The 21,998-nt window shown below is 42.0% G+C and overlaps 1 protein-coding gene across 3 annotated transcripts in view; it reads right to left on the minus strand.

Moving 5' to 3' along the window:
* The window catches only part of GPR89B (G protein-coupled receptor 89B), a 136,152-nt gene that overhangs the window by 14,218 nt on the left and 99,936 nt on the right, over positions 1-21,998 (minus strand). For 2 of the 3 annotated variants that reach the window (XM_033942004.1, XM_033942003.1), the window contains 2 exons: positions 13,961-14,050; positions 8,849-8,914 (listed from right to left, as the gene is read on the minus strand). In XM_033942004.1, the coding sequence (XP_033797895.1) occupies positions 8,849-8,914; positions 13,961-14,050 (156 nt within the window). Of the gene's footprint in view, positions 1-8,848; positions 8,915-13,960; positions 14,051-20,230; positions 20,334-21,998 lie in introns of all 3 variants that reach the window. The other variant, XM_033942002.1, reaches the window with a different exon arrangement.

The raw sequence follows: 21,998 nt of genomic DNA on the forward strand, positions 1-21,998 counted from the left end.
CAATGACAAAGGATAATGTGGTCTGTAGGCACAAAAAATACTTCGGGAGCCCCAAAAAGGGGGGCACCATGCCATTTGGCAGTGCCTGCAGACGTTGATCCATCACCGAAGTCATGAGGGTATCCAGTCAATTGCCCAACAGCAACTGCTCTTGAGAGGCAGCTGGGCTAGAGTTGCCATGGAGAACATAATCAACAGCCTACTGCCGAACCCAAAGCATTTGGTGGGCTGACATAGAATATGCTGACTCTGAAGCCAGTCATGAATCCATCCCAGCCATCAGAAGCTGAGGAGGAGGCTCTACCATCTCAGTCTCTAGCATATGTAGCAAGCTAGGCAGGCGCGGCACAAAGGACATCGCCACAGCAGCTTTAACTCCTAAATTAGCAGAGTCAAAAAACTGGCACTAGGCAGTGACGTGCATCGAGAAACCTGAGTGTCCTAGGAATCACTTAGGGCTGCCACAACAGGAGGACCGGATTTTCCGCAGGCACCCCCTGAACTGACTGTGAAGAAGGAACAGGTGGAGCTGGTGCAGACGCTGAACTCCTTGAGGAAGAAATGTCGGGCTGAGCCGGATCCTCAGCTGGAAACTTGGAGCACATAAATCTCACGCACCTGAAAAGGTACCTGGACCCTGAGGCATAGAGTCACCCTTAGATGACTGAAACTTGCACATTTAAGGCTGTGGAGGGTCCATCTTGCAGCTGGCTGCCACTGCAGCCACAGAATCAAGCCTCAAAATAAAAAACGGCCGTCCCAACGGGCCAGCTGAGTGTGAAATTATCTGCTTCTGTAAAGGGGAGGCTGAACTAGCAGTTACCACCCCCCCTCAAAAAGAAGCAAATTTACTCAAATCTGGTTTGAATTCAAACTAGGAGACCCTCAGGACCCCATTCCAGCAGTTTTCCTAGCAAAAATCCGAATTTTAAAGAAGAAGGGAAAAGTTGAAAAAAAGATAGCTGAAAATCCAAGATGGCTACCGGATCTCAATTCACGTCAAAAACACGCTAAAAACAGCACTTACTGAAATTAAAGAATTACCAAAATAGGATTTTTCAGGTGGGGGAACACAAAGTATCACTAGAAAACACTCACCCCTCAAAATTAAGTTTTAGAAATCATTGTTGGAGCCTGTCAGCTCCTCTTACTTATAAACGCTGGACCACTGTTCTAAAATGACTCGTATAACACCAGTATTGAAGCAGTTGCACTGGTTACCAATACAACAAAGAGTCCAATTCAAAATTCTTTCCATAATTCATCAAACTTTGTACCAAGTCTCTCCTGCTGTTTTTCAAGAGTTCTTTGAAATCTATCAGCCTGAAAAAAGTCTGAGATCAGAAAACAGTATGAAATTATGTTTGGAAGGTAATATGTTAATCTCCCACATTACGATTGGTGTGACTATGTTATCTGTAGCGGGTGTAAAGCTGTGGAATACCCTGCCAGGAATTCTGCATTTGTGTGCTGCTAGAATGAATTTTAAGAAAATGTTAAAAACTCAACTGTTTGTGAAGGCTTTTTTGAGTTGAAATTTTATATTCAAACTGGATCTGAAGATTTCTGATGTTTTATCGACCATTTTTAAGAGTTATGTATCCTTGTTGCTATGGAAACTGTATAGGTAATATACAGTATATATATATATATTTAAATAAATAAACTGGAGAAAGCAGAACTAACATACTGCAACCACATGCAGAAGAGAAAGACTGATGGGAGGAGCTAAGCTAGCCTGTGATGTACCCTAGAGGTGGAGTGAAAAAGTTATAATTTTATTCTGCAACCCATGCGAGTAAAGGGAAATAATCCTATGATCTAGAACAGGGGTGCCCACACTTTTTGGGCTTGCGAGCTACTTTTAAAATGACCAAGTCAAAATGATCTACCAACAATAAAATAAAAAAAAAAACACAACGCACACTGTACGCATAGAAAATGTTAATTATCATTCCTATTCCAGAGTTTTTCAAAGAGGTCAAAGCAGATGACTCTATGCACTATTACCTCAGTAACAACCATACAAAAATAGACAAATATACCCCCCTCCCTTTTTACTAAACCACGATAGCAGTTTTTAGAGCGCAGGGAGCTGCGCTGAATGCCCAGCGCTGCTCTCGACGCTCATAGGCTCCCTGCGCTAAAAAACTCTATTGTGGTTTAGTAAAAGGGGACCTTAGTGTAAAATATAGACAGCAGATATAAATTCAGACACATTTTGATCACTAAATTTAAAATAAAATCATTTTTCCTACCTTGTCTGGTGATTTCATGAGTCTCTGGTTGCACTTTCTTCTTCTGACTGTGCATCCAATCTTTCTTCCCTTCTTTTAGCCTGTATGCTTCCTCTCCTCCAGACCTCGTTCTCTCCCCCAACTTTTCCTTCCTCTCTCCCTGCCCTTTCTTTCTCTCTGCCTCCCTTTCTTTTTTTTCTGTTTCTCTTCTTTCCTTCTGTCTCCCTGCCTGGCCTTTTTCTTTCTTTCTTCCTGCCCTTCCTCAAGCCACTGCCACTGCCATCAGGAACCAGGACCCAAACCGCCACCAATAACAGGCCCGAAAGCCGAGGACGCCCCAAGCTCTCCCTGCTTCGGCCGACCAGCATTCCTCTCCCCGACGTCAATTCTGCCGTCGGGGAGAGGAAGGCTGATCGGCCCAAGATCGCGATCCACCTATTGGGGGAAATGCTGCCGGGTCCTGCCTTCGCGGAAACAGAAAGTAGGCAGGACCCGGCAGCAAAGGACAAATGCTTCACTAACCTGTCTCCCACTTTAGCCCGTAGCGAACACTTGCTTCAGGGCTCTCAACATGTGCGTGCCAGCTTCCCTTCTCTCTCCCCCCCCCCCCCCGACATAACTTCCGGTTTCGGAGGGAAGAGAAGGGAAGCCGGCACACACATGTTGAGAGCCCTGAAGCAAGCGTTCGCTACGGGCTGAAATCTCCAAGCCGGTTTTTTTTGTTTTTTTTTAATGTTCAGCAGTGGCGGAAGCAGCAGATGACAGCTGGGCGGACCGCCCAGCTAAAAGGCCCTAGAGAGGAGAGGAAGGCTGATCGGCCCGGTAGATCAGGACGGCAACACGAGTCTATCACGCGATCGACTCGCGTTGCCTTCCTGAGCTACTGGTCGATCGCGATCGACGTGTTGGGCACCCCTGATCTAGAATGTCTCACCTATTGCATTGGAAATTTGGGTTATCATGGTGAGCCAATCTATAAACACTGTTCACCCTCTCTTCCCATCAGCTATCTTGTAAGTCACTAAACATATCTGTGATGCATATATCTTAAAGCTAATATATTTACAACAAAACCCCTACATAGGAAAACTCAACCATAAGCAAACACAAACTTAAATAAATGTAGACAAAAATCAAATTTAAACCTCAAGAAGCCATCTGCAGTTCAACACTAGAGAAAGAGAAACAGAACTCTACACTTGGAATGTAAAAAGAAAGGAGTGCAAATTTATAGTAAAACTGCATTTTCTTTACATGAAATTAAAAATAAAATTATTTTTTTTAATCTTTATTGTCTGGCCATTTTATTCATGTTTATCCCAGTGTCTGCTTTCTTCTGTTTTTTTCTTAATCTTCTTTCCAGGGTCTGCAGTCTATCTGCCTCTTCTCTCATTCCTGTCTTCACTTCCTCTCCTACATCCATCTCTGACTTTAACCTTTTCCTTTCAGTTTTCCTCTGTTTATTTTTCTGCATCTCTATCTACTTCTATTTCTCCAGGGTTTTTTTTGCTAACTCTTCCCTCTCTCCTCCCCCTTCCAGTATCTTCTGTTTCTCTTCCTTTCCCCCTTTATTTTCACTCTTCTAACCAGCATCTACTGTTTCCCCCTCCATTCAGCATATCCTCTCCCCTCATCTTTCTTTCACTCTCTCTCCCTCCACTTACATCCAAGATCTCTCCAATCACCTTTTACCCTTTGCTTCTTCTAACAGAGTCACGGGTCAGGGGCAGGCCCAACGTGCAAGGCAGGCAGCTGATTTCTCCTGGGGTGGCCATGACAGTCCTCCGTACTGTTTGCCAGTTGCCGGGAGGAGGGGAAGTGAGGAATAAGCAGCACATCCAGCTTGTGAGCAGCCCTGCCTTTGGTCCTGTCCTGGTTCCACTAAGCCGGCTGGCAATAACAAAGCCAAACGCCTCAGTGGCCTTCCCTCTTGCTAGATCGTTATAGTCTCTGCTGGTCTCAATCCCACCCCTCAAAATCAGAAAGTAACTTCAGAGGGGGGCAGGGTCGAACATTGCTTAACAGTTAAGTTTCAGTTTAGATATTTTGATGCTTTGCACAATAGTATTTCAGTAAATTTTGAGGGTAAAGCAATGAGTGGGTGGTGAGGTTTTTTGGGGAACAAGTTCCCCTTTTCCCCCCATGTCTCTGAGAATAACCCTCTAATTAGACAATTGTTATAGTTGAATTGTTGATTGACTTCTATTTCAATAACAAAGTGCTTTTGAAAAACGTGTTTATGTAATGCATTCTTCCTTTACTGGCAGAGAGGGGTTGTAATCCTCCTTCATAAAAAATTACCTTTTCATGTACATAAGGTCATTACAGACAAAGAAGGCAGATATGTAGTAATAGTGGGGGAGTTATGGGCCACGCCCTTGGTTTTGTACAATGTGTAAGCCCCCAATGTCTACCATCATGATTTCTTCACAGGCTTGGTAGCCTTGTTGGTGGACCTCACACATCAAATTTTGCTAGGTGGAGATTTCAATTATACTGCTAATCCTAGCTTGGATCGTAAGCCACTTCGAGAGGGGGATGCCACCCATTTGTCCAAGGAGGTGAATTTCCTTATGGATCAATTGGGGTTGGTGGATATTTGGAGGGTTCTTCATCCAGAGGAGTATGATTATACCTTCTATTCTCATCCCCATAATATGTACGTGCGGTGGGATTATATTTTACCATCTCAATCTCTTTTATCTCCTGTGGGGGAAGCTGCTATAGAGGTGTCCACGGTGTCTGACCATGCCCCCGTCTCTGTCATGTTCCATCTCTTGAACAGGGAACAGGATAAAATATGGAAGTTACCTCCTCACTTGTATGGAGATCAAGAGTTTCATACCTATCTTAGAAACAAGTTTCAGGATTATTTACAGACTATTTCCATGGCAGATGTGACTCCGACTATATACTGGGAGGCAGCCAAGGCGGTAATACGTGGCCACATTATTGCCTATGTGGCCCGACAGAGGAAGGCCCGAGAAGATAAGTTGTTGAATCTATCCCGAGAGTTGCAAAGCCTGCGCCAAGTACATATTTCCTGCATGGACAAAGCATCTAAGAACCAGTTGTTCCAGATTCGAAAGGAAGTGGATAGGCTCCTTACTACTTGGCCAGTTTGGTTCGACCGCCACATAAACAGCAGCTCATAGGGAGCCTTAGAGACTCCACCGGAGTGCGCCATACACAACTGCCGGCCATTGCAGAGCAATTTGTGCGTTTTTATATTACACTGTATGGTCCAGGGCAGGTGGATGAACAGGGTCAAGACTCGGTTTTCCAGGGACTTGATCTGCCCACTGTAACCGCTGAGCAGCTCGCTTCTCTTAATCAGCTGCTTACGGTAGGTGAGATCTGGTTGGCGATCCAAAACTTAACCCTCGCTAAAGCCCCGGAGCCGGACGGCCTGAGTTCTGAATTTTATAAAATTCTAAATGACATGGAACTTTGGCCTTATGTTTGGGGACGTGTTGGTAACTTGGGCAGATCTAATCTTGCTGATATTATCCTTCTTCCTAAGCTGGGCAAGGATCTGGAACAGCCAGGCTCATATCGCCCGATATCTCTTTTGAATCAAGATGTAAAACTCTTGGCGGCTGTTTTGGCTAAACAGCTTAACATCTATCTGCCCCATTTAGTGCACGAAGATCAGGTGGGGTTTGTTCTAGGGTGTTACGTCTCTAGCAATATCAGTAAGACCCTTCTTGCTTTGCGGTTGACTAAGGGCACTGATACGAGGGCTGTCTTGGCTAGCCTAGACATTGAAAAGATCTTTGACAGTGTCCTTTGGCCTCATCTCTTCTGGACTTTGACCCGGTTTGGCATTACAGGACGCTTTGTGAACTGGATCAGAGCGCTTTATCATGACCCGCATGCCCATCTTATTGTCAATGGTAAACTCACTGAGCCTTTTTTGTTGCAGAGAGGCACGAGGCAGGGTTGTCCTTTGTCCCTGCTACTGTTCGTACTGGCAGTGGATCCTTTGGCGGCGCGCATTCGACAGGACTCAGAACTGGAGGGCATATAGGTGGTGTCCTGGGAGCTGCGTCTGAGTTTGTTTGCGGATGTTAATCAGGCCTCCACAAATCTACCTAAGTTTTTGTGCTGAGTGCAGGCTTTTGGATCTTTTTCGGGTCTTCGGGTGCTGCCTCTGAGGGGCATTGGATGGAAGCCCTGGCATGCTGAGCTGCCTATTAAGCATTTGGATAACTCCCTCAAATATTTGGGCATATTCCTGCATACCTCTGAGGCTGAAATGTATCGGCAGAATATTTCTCAGGCTCTTAAACAAGTGAAAAATTTAAGTAGGAAATGGATGGAGTTCCCTTTATCACTTTTGGAAGTGGCCCTATTTAAAATGATGTTATTGCCCAAAATTTTGTACCCTGTACAGGTCCTGCCCATTTGTATAAAAAGAAGAAATGAACTGGAATTTCAGTTCCTGGTGCGGAGTTTTCTTTGGCGTAATAAGAATGCACGAATAGCGTATTCCAAACTTATTCTTTCTAAGGAACTGGGGGCAGGGCCTTAATGTGCCTGACATTCGCAGATATAATGTAGCGGCTTTGTTTTGGGGCATTTATGAATTCTTTAGCGGAGAACAAAAATTCTATCCCCTTGATTTGATTAATGCTTGGTGTGCCCTGTACACTTTTATTAATCTTTTACATACTTGATTGAGCAAGCACCCGGAGTGCCGTTCCTACATAGCCTTCTTTTCTCCCTTTCGGGCTACCTGGAAGTGGTGGCGCAACTCCCGGGGGAAATCTCCCTGGGCCTCTCCTTTGTTGGGGTTTGTGGGCAATCCAAACTTTTTGCCGGGTCTACGGATGTCTCCCTTTCATCACTGGAAGACTTGGAGGGGTGGTAGTCTGGGCCACTTTCTGGAAGTTGAGGGAGGGGTGTTCCCATCCTTTGAACAGCTGCGGGCATGGTGGGATTTGCCTGCGACCCATTTTTGGGCCTATTTGCAGGCCAGGCATTACTATGCTCATCTCTGTGCACAGTGGGGAGATTGAACTACTAGTACCAAGCTGGACGCCTGTATTTTCATGTTGCCACTCGTACTGAATACTTTGTCTTGGTGGTACGGGGCGTTGAAGGATGCCATGGATACCTCTAGCATTACCAAATTAGTCGTGCAATGGGAAGGGGAATTGAACCATCCACTTAGTAGTGAGTAGTTTCAGGAGTTGTTCTGCCTGGGGGCAGCTTTCTTTAAGGGCACTGATCTGCGGGAAACTCATTACAAACTCCTTCATAGGGCCTATTTAACCCGAGCTCAGGGCTTTCATTTGGGTCTTTGGCCTGACCCCTCCTGTCTTCGATGTAAAATCCATGTTGGCACTTATATTCACACTTTCCTGGAATGCCCTAAATTGACCATATGGAATGGGGTGCTCCCCCTTTTGGAAGATCTGTTTCTTGCGACTATGTGACTTTGCTTCTGGGGTTCAGCAGTTATTGGAGACTTCTGTGGTGCCTCTCTCTGCTCATAGATTTCTCACCATAGTCCTGCTGGTACAGCGAGTGATCCTGAAACACTGGATTGAGGAGGCAGACCCTCCATTAAAACTTTAGATATTGGCCATGAAGCAAACTGCACGCTTTGAGCTAGCCTTGGAGAAGTGGGAAGGGTGGGAGATAAGAATATATCATTTGTACTATTGATGATTATTAAGTGATATACTTATTGTTAATCTGTTTTAACATATTGACACTCTTATTGTAAGTTTGAAAATGAATAAAGATTTTTAAAAAAAAAAAAAGTGTAAGAAATCCACTCCGGAGCGGAAATATTACATGTACTTGTGGACTCAGTGCTTGGGCTGGGATTAATTCAATAAACTGCTGCTGGCGACTTGGCTAACTGTAAGGGGGGGGAAAGGTTTGGTAAATGTATGTCTGGTGTGACTGGGGGGGAATTTGGAGATGGGTTATAATTGGTAGGAGGAGGGGCTGGGAGGGGGTGGGGTTCTTTTTCTTTTTTGAAAATGCAATGGGAATGCTCTCTTCTCCTCGGCTGAGTGAGCGTGGTTTTCTGCCTTCCTGTTCTTTGAAATACAGAGGTAGGGTGCTGGTGGTGCCCCTTTTTGGGTACCGTTGTATCCTGTTTTGTGCTTTCTCTATGCTCTGCCTTCTGCTGTTTGCTATGGTTTTTAGTGGCTCACATACTTGTGTTTTTATGCTGCTGCTTACTATGTTTGTTATGCATTCTTGTTATCTTCACAGAGATGTGCATTCTTGTTGCTCAAATAAGATTTTTTTTTTTTTTTTTTAAAGACAAGCTATTGCAAAAATATCCTTTTTTTCATCCAATAGTTCAAATGACTTTATTCATCCAATAACTCAATGACTCAACATGTAGATGTTTCAGCCAAACAGGCCTGCTTCAGGAGTCTTGAGAGTCATGCCAAATGATGTTTTGAATAATATATAGGAACTCAAGTCAATGTTACAGTATGGAGTCTTCTGCATTGGATGAATACAAGGATATTTTCACAATAGCTTGAATTCACTAGTCTTATTGGGACAATTCCACTCCTTATTTTTGTATTTGAGTTTGTGGTTTTGTTTTCCCTGTTTTATTCCCTGGATCAAATACTCACCATAATCTGAGCCAAAAACAGGACAATCACATTGGATGACTTGCTGCTGGAGATTGCATAGAAGAACTACAACAATAAAAGTTCAAGTGAGATGAGCTAGCTATGCACAGACTGAACTCCTCAATTCACTAAGCATGTAGGTCTTAAAATATAGCACATCCTTTTCCCCTTACCCTAGCCATGCAGAGATTGCATTCCCTCCAGGTATACAGGAGTTACCACTCTCTTGGCACAGGTTTATATATTGGCTGCCTTAAGCCTTCCATTCCCTGGGCACAGAGGGCTTAGACCAGGGTTAGGCAACTCTGGTCCTCGAGGGCCGGAATCCAATCGGGTTTTCAGGATTTCCCCAATGAATATGCATTGAAAGCAGTGCATGCAAATAGATCTCATGCATATTCATTGGGGAAATCCTGAAAACCCGATTGGATTCTGGCCCTCGAGGACCGGAGTTGCCCATGTCTGGCTTAGACTCTAATGCCATATTATCTCAAGCTATACATGACAAATATAAACAGTACCCCTTCCAAGAGATATGGAGCACTTAAACCCAATCCCTCGAATGTATGAGATTTGTATGCTGCCTGACCTAGACGTAAATATATTGGAAAAGTATTTTTGATAGCAGTGCCAAATACATACTTTTTTTATAAGAAGAAACTCTCCAGTGTTTATACATATAGATTCAGCTGTTTTGCTTGCAAAATGACTAAAGTTACTCATATACTGTATGTCTAGAAAAAAGATGCAATATGGAGAGGGCTAAGAATGGGACAAAATTCAGCCACTGAACATATAAACTATCTGTTGAAGTGCCAAAAGGTAAACAACAGGTATAACTTTAAAAGTATACCTAGCTAATTAAAAATTATAGTTTATATTTAAGTCTTAACATACTTACAATGACAATCCAAAAAAAAAAAATAGCAAACAAAATCAAAAAAATCTAACCAAATACTACCAGTCAGAGGTGGGCAAGCCAGTAGAGATATCAATTGCCACAAAGGGTGGAGAAAAAGAGGGCTGACTGAAGCTGCTGGTCACATCGTTCTTCAGTCAGGCACTCCTGCAGCTACCACCCGGCATCTGCCAATTGGGAGGAGAGGTCTTCGCTCCCAGGATTTAAACACCAGTGTGCTGCGGAAGAAAGAGGGCCAACTGAAGCTGCTGGTGACATTGTTCTTCAGTCAGGCACCCCTGCAGCCACCACCCGGCATCTGCCGATTGGGAGGAGAGGTCCTCGCTCCCAGGATTTAAACACCAGTGTGCTGCGGAAGAAAGAGGGCCGACTGAAGCTGCTGGTGACATTGTTCTTCAGTCAGGCACCCCTGCAGCCACCACCACCATCTGCCGATTGGGAGGAGAGGTCCTTGCTCCCAGGATTTAAACACCAGTGTGCCGCGGAATGCGGCCCAAGGCCGCGTGTTAGAAGGGGAATGGCCAAAGGGGCAGAACACACCCCTTTTGAGCCCCTTCGGAGCCAGGTACAGGGAGAAGTTGGGAGAAGTTATGGGCAAACAGAAGGCAAAGATTATTTCCTCTAAGGAGTGTGTGGCGCAGTGGTTGGATCTACAGCCTCAGCACCCTGGGGTTGTGGGTTCAAACCCCGCGCTGCTCCTTGTGACCCTGGGCAAGTCACTTAATCCTCCATAGCCCCAGGTACATTAGATAGATTGTGAGCCCACCGGGACAGAGAGGGAAAATGCTTGAGTACCTGATTGTAAAAACCGCTTAGATAACCTTGATAGGCGGTTTATAAAATCCTAATAATAATATTAATTCTGGACCAATGGATCGCCACCTATGACCAATTCCTGGACTGTCGTTGACTTGATAGGCGGTATATAAAATCCTAATAAACTTGAAACTTGATTTGCAAACCCAATCTGTCTCTCTCTCATCCGGGGAACCCACACCGCCACCTCAACCTGTTCAATCTTTACTTGAGAAAGTTGGCTCCATTTCCATGTTAGGTTTGGACTCATCTTCTCCACACCTTTTTGAACTGGACTCAAAAAGTTCTTTAATGGGGAAACAATTGTTATCTGTATCTCCTGTTTCTTTGCCTACTGGTCTTTTTATTAAGCCCGAGTTGGGCGATAAAACTGTTACACTAAGACATCTGTACAGTTGTGAACAGAATTGAGAATTCATTACAAGGCACAGTAGTAAAATTGTGTCAATTTTCCTCTGAAATAACAAGTAAAGTGACTGAGCATGATGCTCAATTGGCATTAATTGAAAAGAAATTAGATAAAGTGGAAGCATCTGTTTCTGTAATGCAATCTTGTATAGTATCTAATGTGAAGGATAATACCTTATTACATTTACAGATGGAAAAAATGGAAAACGCTATGAGATCCAGGAACCTCAGACTTCTGAATTTTCCTATATCTCATTATCTTTCTCCTCTGGAATTATTAAAAATGTATTTGAAGGATGTACTTTCCTATTCTAAGATAGAATCTTTTTTTCCCAGATAACTTTTATTATATACCCAGTGGATCAAAAATGATTTCAGAAGAGGGGGGGGGGAAAGGATCAGTTAGTGTCTCCTGATAGTTTAAATATTTCTCAATTGCTGGAATCATCAAAAGATTTTATAGCCAAAAGAGCAACGTTATTGGTCACCTTTAAAACTGAGATAGAAAAGCAGACATCCTTAAATTATATTTTATAAATAAGAATGCCTTGTTTTGTGGTCAGCAAATAAGCATCTTTCCAGATGTCTCTAAGCAAATGCAACAAAGGAGGAAACAGTTCCTACAACTCAAGACTCGAGTCTTGGGTGTGGGGGCCTCTTTTTTCCTCAAATTCCCGTGACATATCAAAATGTTAAGATACATTTTTGTTAATCCAGCTCATTTGGAAAATTTTCTTCAAGATAAAATTAAAGTAGATAATTTGCCTGTAACTAATGCAGAGGTTGAAGTTGAGTGAAAATAGAAGCTTTTTGTTTATTGCCCGACTTGAAGTTTAATGATTAACTGTTTTCCTATTAATTTTCTTTACCTTTTGGTGACTCCATCAGGATAAGCAGCCCTTATATAATGTGGACTTGATAAAAGATTTTGGTTTTAGTTTGAAGCATTTGCCTTGAATTGCTTTTTGTTTCATGAAATTGTTATGGTCTGTAACAAATGAATACATTTATAATTTTTTTTTAAAAAAGGTGGAGAAAAAGCCTTAAAAATCATATATAAGGACAGCAGACCAAAAGGACTTTAAGCTGCCACACTTCTTGTCATTGGTAAAAAAAAAAACTCCACCAGATTGAATAATCTATCTCAAACTGGGCAACCATCCACCACTGTGCACAGATGGAAAAAAGGAAAATTTCACTTAGCTGAGCATGAAGAGTGTTGACGCTGCCCACCAACATTCAGATTGATCACAGAAAAACTTCTTCAAACATTCTTCATTCACCACAAGAGCCTTGTTTAACCGTTCCCGGCTGCCTCAGGGATCTACGAACAACTAAATTTCCTTCATCATGGCGCCAATGACAAGAAGTGTGACAGCTTAAAAAGTCCTTTTGGTCTGCTGTCATATATGATTTTTGAGGCTTTTTCTCCACCTTTTGTGGCAATTGATATCTCTACTGGCTTGCCCAGCTCTGGCTATTTGGTTAGATTTTTTGAGTCTTAACATACTGTCATTTAACACTGCCAACAAAGCAATTTACAATAATCCACTTTTAAAGCAGCACTTACAAGTTTTGCAGCTGCTGAAAATACATTTAAACTTTAAATTCATAGGTTATACATGGTACTTACACTGCAAATGACCATTGCAATGTATGGGATTTATATATGGTCCAACCTGGTCACTAATAAATTTCAAACATGATACACTCTACTATTCTGAAGTATTCTTGGGATATAGGGGAAAATTCTGTATAGGATGCTGATTTCAGCAGCCGCCTAAGAAGTGGTTGAAAATCGCAGACTGGCGTCCTATACAGAATTGCGTCTGCCCTAATGCCTAACCACTCTGATTCTCTAACTGGCACCCATGTCACAGGCGCCGGTTAGAGAATTACGCCTGATCCCTTGCCATCAGCTGATCGCAGCAAGGAAATCTCCCTGCCATGATCAGCTGAGCGGCCACGGCAGGGAAACTCTATGGAAGGGGCCTTAGGTATCTGGCCAATTGGAGTCTTAGGCCACTCCCACTGCATCCCAGGATGCACTGGGAAGGAAGCCTAAGACTTGGGTTGTCCCATGTGCCTAAGGCACATGATCCGTCATTGTTGAGTCAAGAGTTACTCCTAGGCTGCAGACATTATCCGTGGGTGTAAGGGTGTTTGTGCCCCAGGAAAAGGATGAATGGGGGTATACGCAAAGATCATTGTGGATCCAGAGAAGTTCTGTCTTGGATTCAATTAACTGTAACTTTTTCCCGGTCATCCAGGTCTTTATTTCAGTTAAACAAGACTGGAGGTTATAGATTTGTGTGTCTCAGTGCCGGCCTAGGGGGAGGTAGAGTTGTAGGTCGTCTGCAAAAGAGTGGATTTTGACTCAGTATTTTTCCACTATGTCCAGTACAGATTTTCAGTTTTTAGGATTCCTAGCTCTAGATATTTTACCCCATGCAAAAGCCTCCGACTTGTTTCACTTCCTCTCCACTTACATTTCATATTACATCATTATTTAAGCATCATGCCATATCTAAGCATTTTACAATCCAAAGTTAGAATCACGGGAAGAGAAAAAAAATAATCACAATAGGAGGCATAGATTACAATCAATGACTATGATAATATTAACTATATTGAGAGAAAATTAATATTCAATAAGAAACAAAAGAAGGGACAGAATGATAATTTCATGTTGCCTTGGTGCTCACGGTTCCTGGCTTCCTTCCCATAGTGAACAGCAAGAGTCTCTACATGTTTTCTTTTCACTGAAACATAATAGAGGACCTGTTCTTCCCATATTCAGTTCAGTTCAGTATTTTTAGAGCTCTCTAAGCATGTTACTCAACCTTGTCCCCTATACACAAGCATCAACAGTGTCTTTAGTGACAGCTCCTTACAGACAGTTATAAGCACCCTGCTGCATCCCCTTTTCTTACATACAACATTTAAGGTGATCCCAAACAGAGGTGTACCTTGGTGAGTGTGATCAACAAGCCTCTGATTGAGGTAACTATGATGATTCCAACAAGGATGAAGGAAATGTGCTGAGACCAGAATTTTACCTGCAGAAAGAAAATGACATATCACTTAATGAAAAGATATAGGGTGAGGGCTAGGGAGGAGAACATAAGCACCATTTTCACAGAGACATGCCTAAGAAGCTTGATGCAAAAAGTGGTAAAGAGAGAAAAAAACCCCATGAGAATGCCATTGATAATAGAGGTGTCAGTGCCAAATAATTATTCTGCACATTAAATATTTAGAGTCCAGAGAAAACATAAGAACATAAGCATTGCCTCTGCCAGGTCAGACCAGGGGTCCATTGTGCCCAGCAGTGGCCCCCCAGGTCCATGACCTGTAAGTGATCCTTTACCTAAATCGTGCATTCCCTATTCATTTAGTGTCCTGTATAGTTACCCTCTATCTTTACCCTTCAATCCCCTTCTCCTTCAGGAAGTCATCCAATCACATTTTGAAACCCAATATTGTACTCTGTCCTATCACCTCTTCTGGGAGCGCATTCCAGGTGTCCACCACCCTCTGAGTGAAGAAGAACTTCCTAGCATTCGTTTTGAAACTGTCTCCTTTCAACTTTTCAGAATGCCCTCTTGTTTTTGTTGTACCGGCTAGTCTGAAGAATCTGTCCCTCTTCACCTTCTCTATGCCTTTCATGATTTTATAAGTCTCTATCATGTCCCCTCTAAGTCTCCGCTTTTCCAGGGTAAAGAGCCCCAGCTTCTCCAGCCTTTCAGCTTACGATAGGTTTTCCATGCCCTTTATCATCCTAGTCGCTCTTCTCTGGACCCTCTCGAATATCGCCATATCCTTCTTAAGGTACGGTGACCAGTATTGGACGCAGTACTCCAGATCACTGTTCCCTCTAAGCTGTGCGCTTGTGCGCGCGCACACAACTTGCCGAACCCGTGCACACAAATTAAAATAGCGCACACAAAAAATTTTTTTTGCCTAAAATGATTTTCGCTGCTAAAATGAAATGTTGCAGAAGACCAGCTGTTCCAATTTCCCATTTATCACATTTATTGAAGCGCTATAATATAAATTTTAAGTCATTCACATGATTCCGTTATATTTTGCAGTTGAACTTGACATGTCAAGTGCCCCATAGGGCCATAGCCTATGGCCCATGGGATATGAAACATTTCCGATTCTTTGACTTCCTGAAGTTCTGCCATATTGTTTATTTCATGGAATCGTAGTGTGCAACGTGGTACTGCGGTTGTATAACTGTATTCGTTTATTAAATTGCAACCAGATATAACTCTTAAAATGTCTAAACCGCGAATAGTGAAAAGTGTAAAACGCAAGAGAGCTGTAACAGCTTTTAGGTCTGAATGGCTTGAAGAAATTGTTGAAACGGAGACACCGGAATCTCAAAATACAATGCGTGTTCGACTGTGTGAAATATTTACCTATGATGAAGACGATGGAGTTGTGTGTTGTTATTGTCAAGATGCCAAAGCAACTGGAAAATTCTCTACTGGAAAAATATGGGATGATGTTTGGAAACTGGACTTTCTGAAATGCCATCTATCAAGTAAATCTCATACCGACAGTATTAGGAAACTCAGAATTAAAAATCTGAATTTAAGAGGGGGACTGGTTAACATGTTGCTTGAAAGCCCAACCAAAAAAGAAAACAGGCAAATTAGTAATGAACAGAAGCTAATGATGAAATTAAGGTTCTTGTCAACAGTATTGTGCTGGCCATTAAGATGAATATCTCAATGCTCTCTGTTCAAGATATCAATGAGCACATGGTGAAGTATGTTAGTATACCTGATAGCTGGAGAAGCAAAAACTATGCATTTGAATTTCTTGGAATTATCAATGGCATCGTGCAAGATGATCGTATGGCAGACATTAAATTAGCAACGTATCATACGTTAACTGTTGATGAAAGCATAGACATTTCTGTCAACAAGAACTTAATACTCTACTTTAAGTATCGGCCAGTCAATTCAAATGAATATAGGACATCATTTTGTGGGATGCTACAGTTGGCAGCATGTGATGCTACATCAATAGTAACAGCAATTAGGGAATTCTGTAGGATGGGATGCTACAGTTGGCAACATGTGATGCTACATCAATAGTAACAGTAATTAGGGAATCCTGTAGGAAACATGAACTTGACCTGAATAAAATGGTTATGTTCACCTCTGATGGTGCTTCTGTTATGTTGGGCAAAATAGATGGTGTTGCAGCACAGCTGAGAAAAGACATTCCACATTTAGTGCAGCAACATTGTGTTGCACATCGGGACGATTTGGGACTTTCTGATTCATGGAAAGAAGTAAAATTGATGAAAGAAGTAGAAACTGTAATGAGAACTGTGTACACGGTGTTCTGTTGGTCTTTTACTAAACGATGCAAATTTCAAGAAATAGCAGATGCATCTGAATGTGAATCAATTGCTTTCAGACCTCTGAATGAAGTGCACTGGTTATCTAGATACTTTGCACTTCAAGCAATTATTCGAAATTATGATCCCCTGTTAAAATATTTTGAAGAAGACAAAGATAATGATCCTATTGCAAAGTACTGCTATAAGAAGCTGAACAGTGAACAATTTCATATTACACTTGAAGTTTTGAATAATGTCTTATCAGAACTGGCTTCCTTAACCATGGCATTTCAAAAACATGGTTTGACACCATTGGAAGCTTATCATCTTGCACAGGGTAAATTGAACAAACTTCAAATGCAATAATTAGGCGACAAGGTTAAGTGGAGTGATAAAGTCAACAGTCTTCTTGACAACAGGATGAGGTCTGGAGAAAAAGTTTCAGTGGATACTAATTCCATATTAACCTTCATCAACATCCTATGTTTGCATCTGGGTGAAAGATTTCCTGAAAATGAAGTTGAGGAATGGTCTGCTTTTGACTGTACAGCAATATCACAATGCGACTGACTTCGGAATTGAACATATCAGATCTCTTTGTTTAAAGTATAAACAATTTCTTCTGGAGGAAAGTGTTATTATTCAGCAATACAATGACTTTAAATTCCTTGTTGCAGAAAAAATCAAAAGCAATCAGATAAACAGCTTTCCAGATATGACGAAATTTGCATTTCAGAATGATCAGTTTGCAGATTTAGTAAAATTGATGGACATTGGTGCCACATTCTTAGTATCTAGTTCAGATTGTGAGCGTGGTTTTAGTCTAATGAACAATTTGAAGACTAAACAAAGGAATCATTTACATTTAGAGCATTTGGAAATGCTGATGCGTGTTAAGTCACCTTCAAGATGGAGGCTCAACAGATCTTGACAGAATTTATTCGGACTGGATAAATATGAAAGATCGCAGGGAAAAACTTTGAAAACTAAATTGGTGTTATTTCTAAATTTTAAGTATATAGTACAATGATACCTTATTTATAGGTAGCACTCAATGAAACATTTCAATGAAACATAATTTATATTTATTGAAATGAGACTTTGTTACATAAAGTGTAACTAACATAAAGTGTAACTAAAATTACATTGTGTTTTCGTTAATTCAGACTAAACTCAAAGACCTGCCCATAAATGCCCATAATTGAACTCCAGGCCCTCTGGCAATCATTTTTATAGCGCACACAAGTTTAGTTTTTCTTTAAAATGCGCACAGATGAAATTTTTTGCGCACACAGCCTATGAAAAATTAGAGGGAACATTGCTCCAGATGCGGGCGCACCATCGATCAATACAGTGGTAGGATAACTTCCTTCGTTCTGGTAGTGATACCCTTTTTAATAATGCCCAACATTCTGTTCGCTTTCTTTGAGGCCGCTGCACATTGCGCCGCCAGCTTCATTTTGTCCACCAATACCCCCAAGTCTTTTTCTAGGTTGCCTTCCCCAAGTACCCTCCCTCCCATCGTATAGCTGTACATCGGGTTCCCTTTCCCTATATGCAAGAATTTACATTTCTCTACATTGAAGCTCATCTGCCATCTTTCTGCCCACTTGCTCAGTTTTTTCAGGTCTCTTTGTAGATCTTTGCATTCCTCAACAGTTCTGACCCTGTGTCGTCCGCAAATTTTATAACTTAGCACTTCGTCCCTGTTTCCAGGTCATTTATGAATATATTGAACAGCAGCAGTCCCCTGTGGGACACCACTTGTGACCCCTTTCCAGCCAGAGTAGTATCCCTTTACTCCTACCATGTTTCCTGTCCGCCAGCCAATTCCTGATCCATCTGTGCACGTCCCCTACCACCCCGTGGCTCCACAATTTTCTTAGTAAGCGCTCATGAGGTACCTTGTCGAAGGCTTTTTGGAAATCCAGATATACGATGTCTAAGGGGTCACCCTTGTCCAATTGTTCGCTTATCCCCTCAAAGAAATGAAGTAGGTTCGTTTGGCATGATCTTCCTTTACAGAAACCATGCTGGCTTGTTCTCATCAGATTATTTCTTTCTAAATGCTCATTGATACTTTCCTTGATCAATGATTCGGCCATCTTCCCCGGGACTGAGGTCAGGCTCACAGGTCTGTAGTTCCCTGGGTCGCCTCTCGAGCCTTTTTTGAAGATAGGTATAACATTTGCTATCCTCCAGTCCTCTGGGATTACACCTGTTCTCAATGATAGGTTACAAATCTTCCGCAGTAACTCCGCTGTTTCATCTCTGAGCTCTTTTAGTATTCTCGGGTGGATAATTTTCCCTCATGATCCCCTTTGAAGATTTTTTCCAGTTCCGGCATGTTGGATGTGTCTTCTCTTGTAAAGATCGACGAGAAGAACATGTTTAGTCTGTCAGCCACCTCTTTTTCCTCCTTCATCACTCATTTCCTGTTTCCCTCATCCAAAGGTCCCACCTCCTCCCTTGCCAGATGCTTTCCTTTCACATATCGGAAGAAAGGTTTAAAATTTTGTGCTTCCTTGGCTAGTCTCTCTTCATATTCTTTCTTTGCTTTTCTGACCACTCGGTGACATTCTTTTTGTTGCTTCCTGTGCTCTTTCCAATTTTCTTCGGTTTTGTCCTTTTGCCACTTACGAAATGATCTCTTCTTGTCTCCTATCACATGCTTAACTTCATTGGTCATCCATGCCGGGTCTTGGAGTAGAGTAGCTAGGGAAGTTGGTACCTGGGGTGCATCGCCATGCCATGTGCCCCCATGCTCTTTCCTGTCGCTTGAGTGCCTCCACCTCTGCATATCCCACGATACGTTTGCCAGTAATGTCAGAAGGAAGCTGAGGCTGGCATGAGCAGCAAGTGGAAGCTGCTGCTTGCGCCAGTGAAAAAATCAAGAGGTATGCTGGGGGGGAAGCACTGGCGCCCCCATAAAGACAGCACACGGAGCAGTCCATTCCCCCTTACTATGCCACTGACAAAAGGCTTGATTTAAAGCAATTACCAAACAAAACTTCATACGTTGCCTATACTTATTACTTCTTATGAACTCCAGAAAACAGCTCTCTTTAGCCTAATGTAAGTGAATGTTAGTAACATATTTGAGAGACCGAGATCAGATGCTACATACTCTGGTTTAGGAGTGATGTTCATTACTGTCATAGTATGAGCATATGAAAAATTATGTCTTACCTGATCATTTTCTTTCCTTTAGTCACAGCAGATGAATCCAGAGACAAGTGGGTTATGACCATACACTTGCAGGTGGAGACAGAGAACACAAAAGCTGAGCTAGTATTCCTCATAACAAAGCAGCAGGATGAACATGAAGAGCAAGTATGTCAAGAACTCCCTCATCACAGCTCCGCTAGCCGACAACCAGTCCAATCAAGTCAGCTCACAGAACCCATCCTGAGGGAGCAAAAGGAGAACCTATACATATAAGGGCGGGACTCTGGATTCATCTGCTGTGACTTTTGTTAAAACTTCACTGGCTCCCAGTAATCTCTAGGGTTTACTTTAAATGTGCCTGCCTAACATTTAAAATCTTTCTTGGCACTCTTCCCCCTTTAATTCCTCTATCCTGGAACTCTGTTACGAATAAGCAGTGGATTTCCCCAAGCCATCTTAATAGATGTTTATGGACTTTTATAAACTTTTATAAAATCCTGTTAAGATAACTGCTTTCGCCACATTCTCTGGCAGTGGATCCCAGAGGTTAATTACCTCTCTCCCACCATAATTCCCTTAATATAATCCCTTCCAGTGTAGCCTTCCAGTAAAATTCCATCCCTCCTTCCCCATTAGTGCATCATCCTCCCCTAGTACCCCCCTCCTTCCATATTCCCCTCAATCACCTTTCCCCCTTCTCCCAACCTACCACACACTTTCTCCTGCCAAGAGACTTCCAGGTTAGTGACAGGCAATGTTTGGGAATCACTGCCGATACTGAGGCCCAATGAAGCCAACATTGTCTTGAGATTCTGTGCGGGAAAAGAGGAATTCTGCATTGCACAGTTGTGTAAAATTCCACCAGGAGTAATACACATCAAAACAGAACAAAAATTCTTGCAAGGCAAATGATCACACTAGACTCTGTTTCCATCAAGCTCACCATTACCACTTTCTGTTTGTGGTATAGAGCAGGGGTGTCAAACTCAGTCACATTAAGGGACCAAAATCCAAAACACAGGCTAAGTTGCGAGCCAGACCCCGCCCCCATAATAGTACTAATTGTAACACCATTTTTTCCATTCATTTTTCATATATACACACACAATATAATCTTATTAACAACACATAATGGTTAACCACAAAATTACAACTTGACTTTACCTCTAGAGTCTTGGGTATTATTCTGGATTCTTCTCTTACTTTTAGTGACCAGATAAATTCTTTGGCAAAGAAATGTTTTTTCAGTCTGCGTATGCTGAGAAAAGTTAGGTCACTATTCTATCAAGAACATTACTCACTACAGTATTTGGTACAGTTCACTGTGCTTGCTCAGTTGGACTCTTGTAACTCTGTTTATTTGGGTATTAAACAGGATAGTTTAGATCGACTCCAGTTGATACAGAATACAGCAGCTAAACTTATTTTTGGATAAAGTATGATCACGTATCCCCATTGTTGAGAAAACTTCATTGGCTTCCAGTTCATCACAGGATACAATTCAAGTGTGCATGTGTTGTTTTTAAATTATTTTATGGAATATTTGATCCTTCAATCCCTCTTAGTTTGAATGCTATTAGATCTTGCCATTCAAGGATTACAACAATCTATAAATTATCATTTCCATCTTCAAAATGACTTAAATGTGCTGGGAAGCTCAGTAAATCTATAGCATTTAAATTGGTAGAAATTTGGAATAGACTTCCAGATTCTTTAAGACTGTCAATTACATCAATTTTGAAAAAATTTAAAAACTTGGTTGTTCACACAATAGTTATCTAAGATTGCTAGCTGACGAACAGTAATTAAGTATATTTTATTTTTAACGTTTAACATCTATCTAATCTTAACTAATACTATCCTTTCTATACAGTCTATTAATATATTATTCTCCTTTTTAATGAATTGTAAACCGAATCGAGCTCCTTAGGGAAATGATCCGGTATATAAATTGAAGATTAGATTAAACTACACAAAGCACACTATATGCGTCTCAACATTCATTCCTACCAGAACACAGATAGCCCCTAGGCAAACATGGGACCAAAAACTAAAAGTACTAATATATACAAAGGAAACCCTAAGATTCAAGACTCTGATTGCAGTACAAGAAACAAATGCATTTTTTCCTGAACAGTGCAAAATATAGACACCAGATGTAAATTCTCAAAATCGACACAATTCAATCACTAAATTGAAAATAAAATAATTCCCCTTACCTTTGTTGTTTCCCTCCCTCTATGCTGTGCCTCAACTAGGTGCCTCCCTCCAGCGGGTGTCTTACCTTCTGGCTGGTTCCTGCCTGGCCATTTTTTTGCAGCCTGCGGTGCAATGTGGCGTTTTCATTGCCACCCCCGGTGTTATCTTCAGGCTGGCTTCCTCCTCTTCACTGCCACAAAGTACACAAAGCTGCAGGCGGCGGCAGCTCACGCCTCATCCAGCAGCATTCCCTCTGATATTGCGACGTCAAAGAGAAG

Source organism: Geotrypetes seraphini, chromosome 4, assembly GCF_902459505.1.
Source record: "Geotrypetes seraphini chromosome 4, aGeoSer1.1, whole genome shotgun sequence".
NCBI lineage: Eukaryota > Metazoa > Chordata > Amphibia > Gymnophiona > Dermophiidae > Geotrypetes > Geotrypetes seraphini.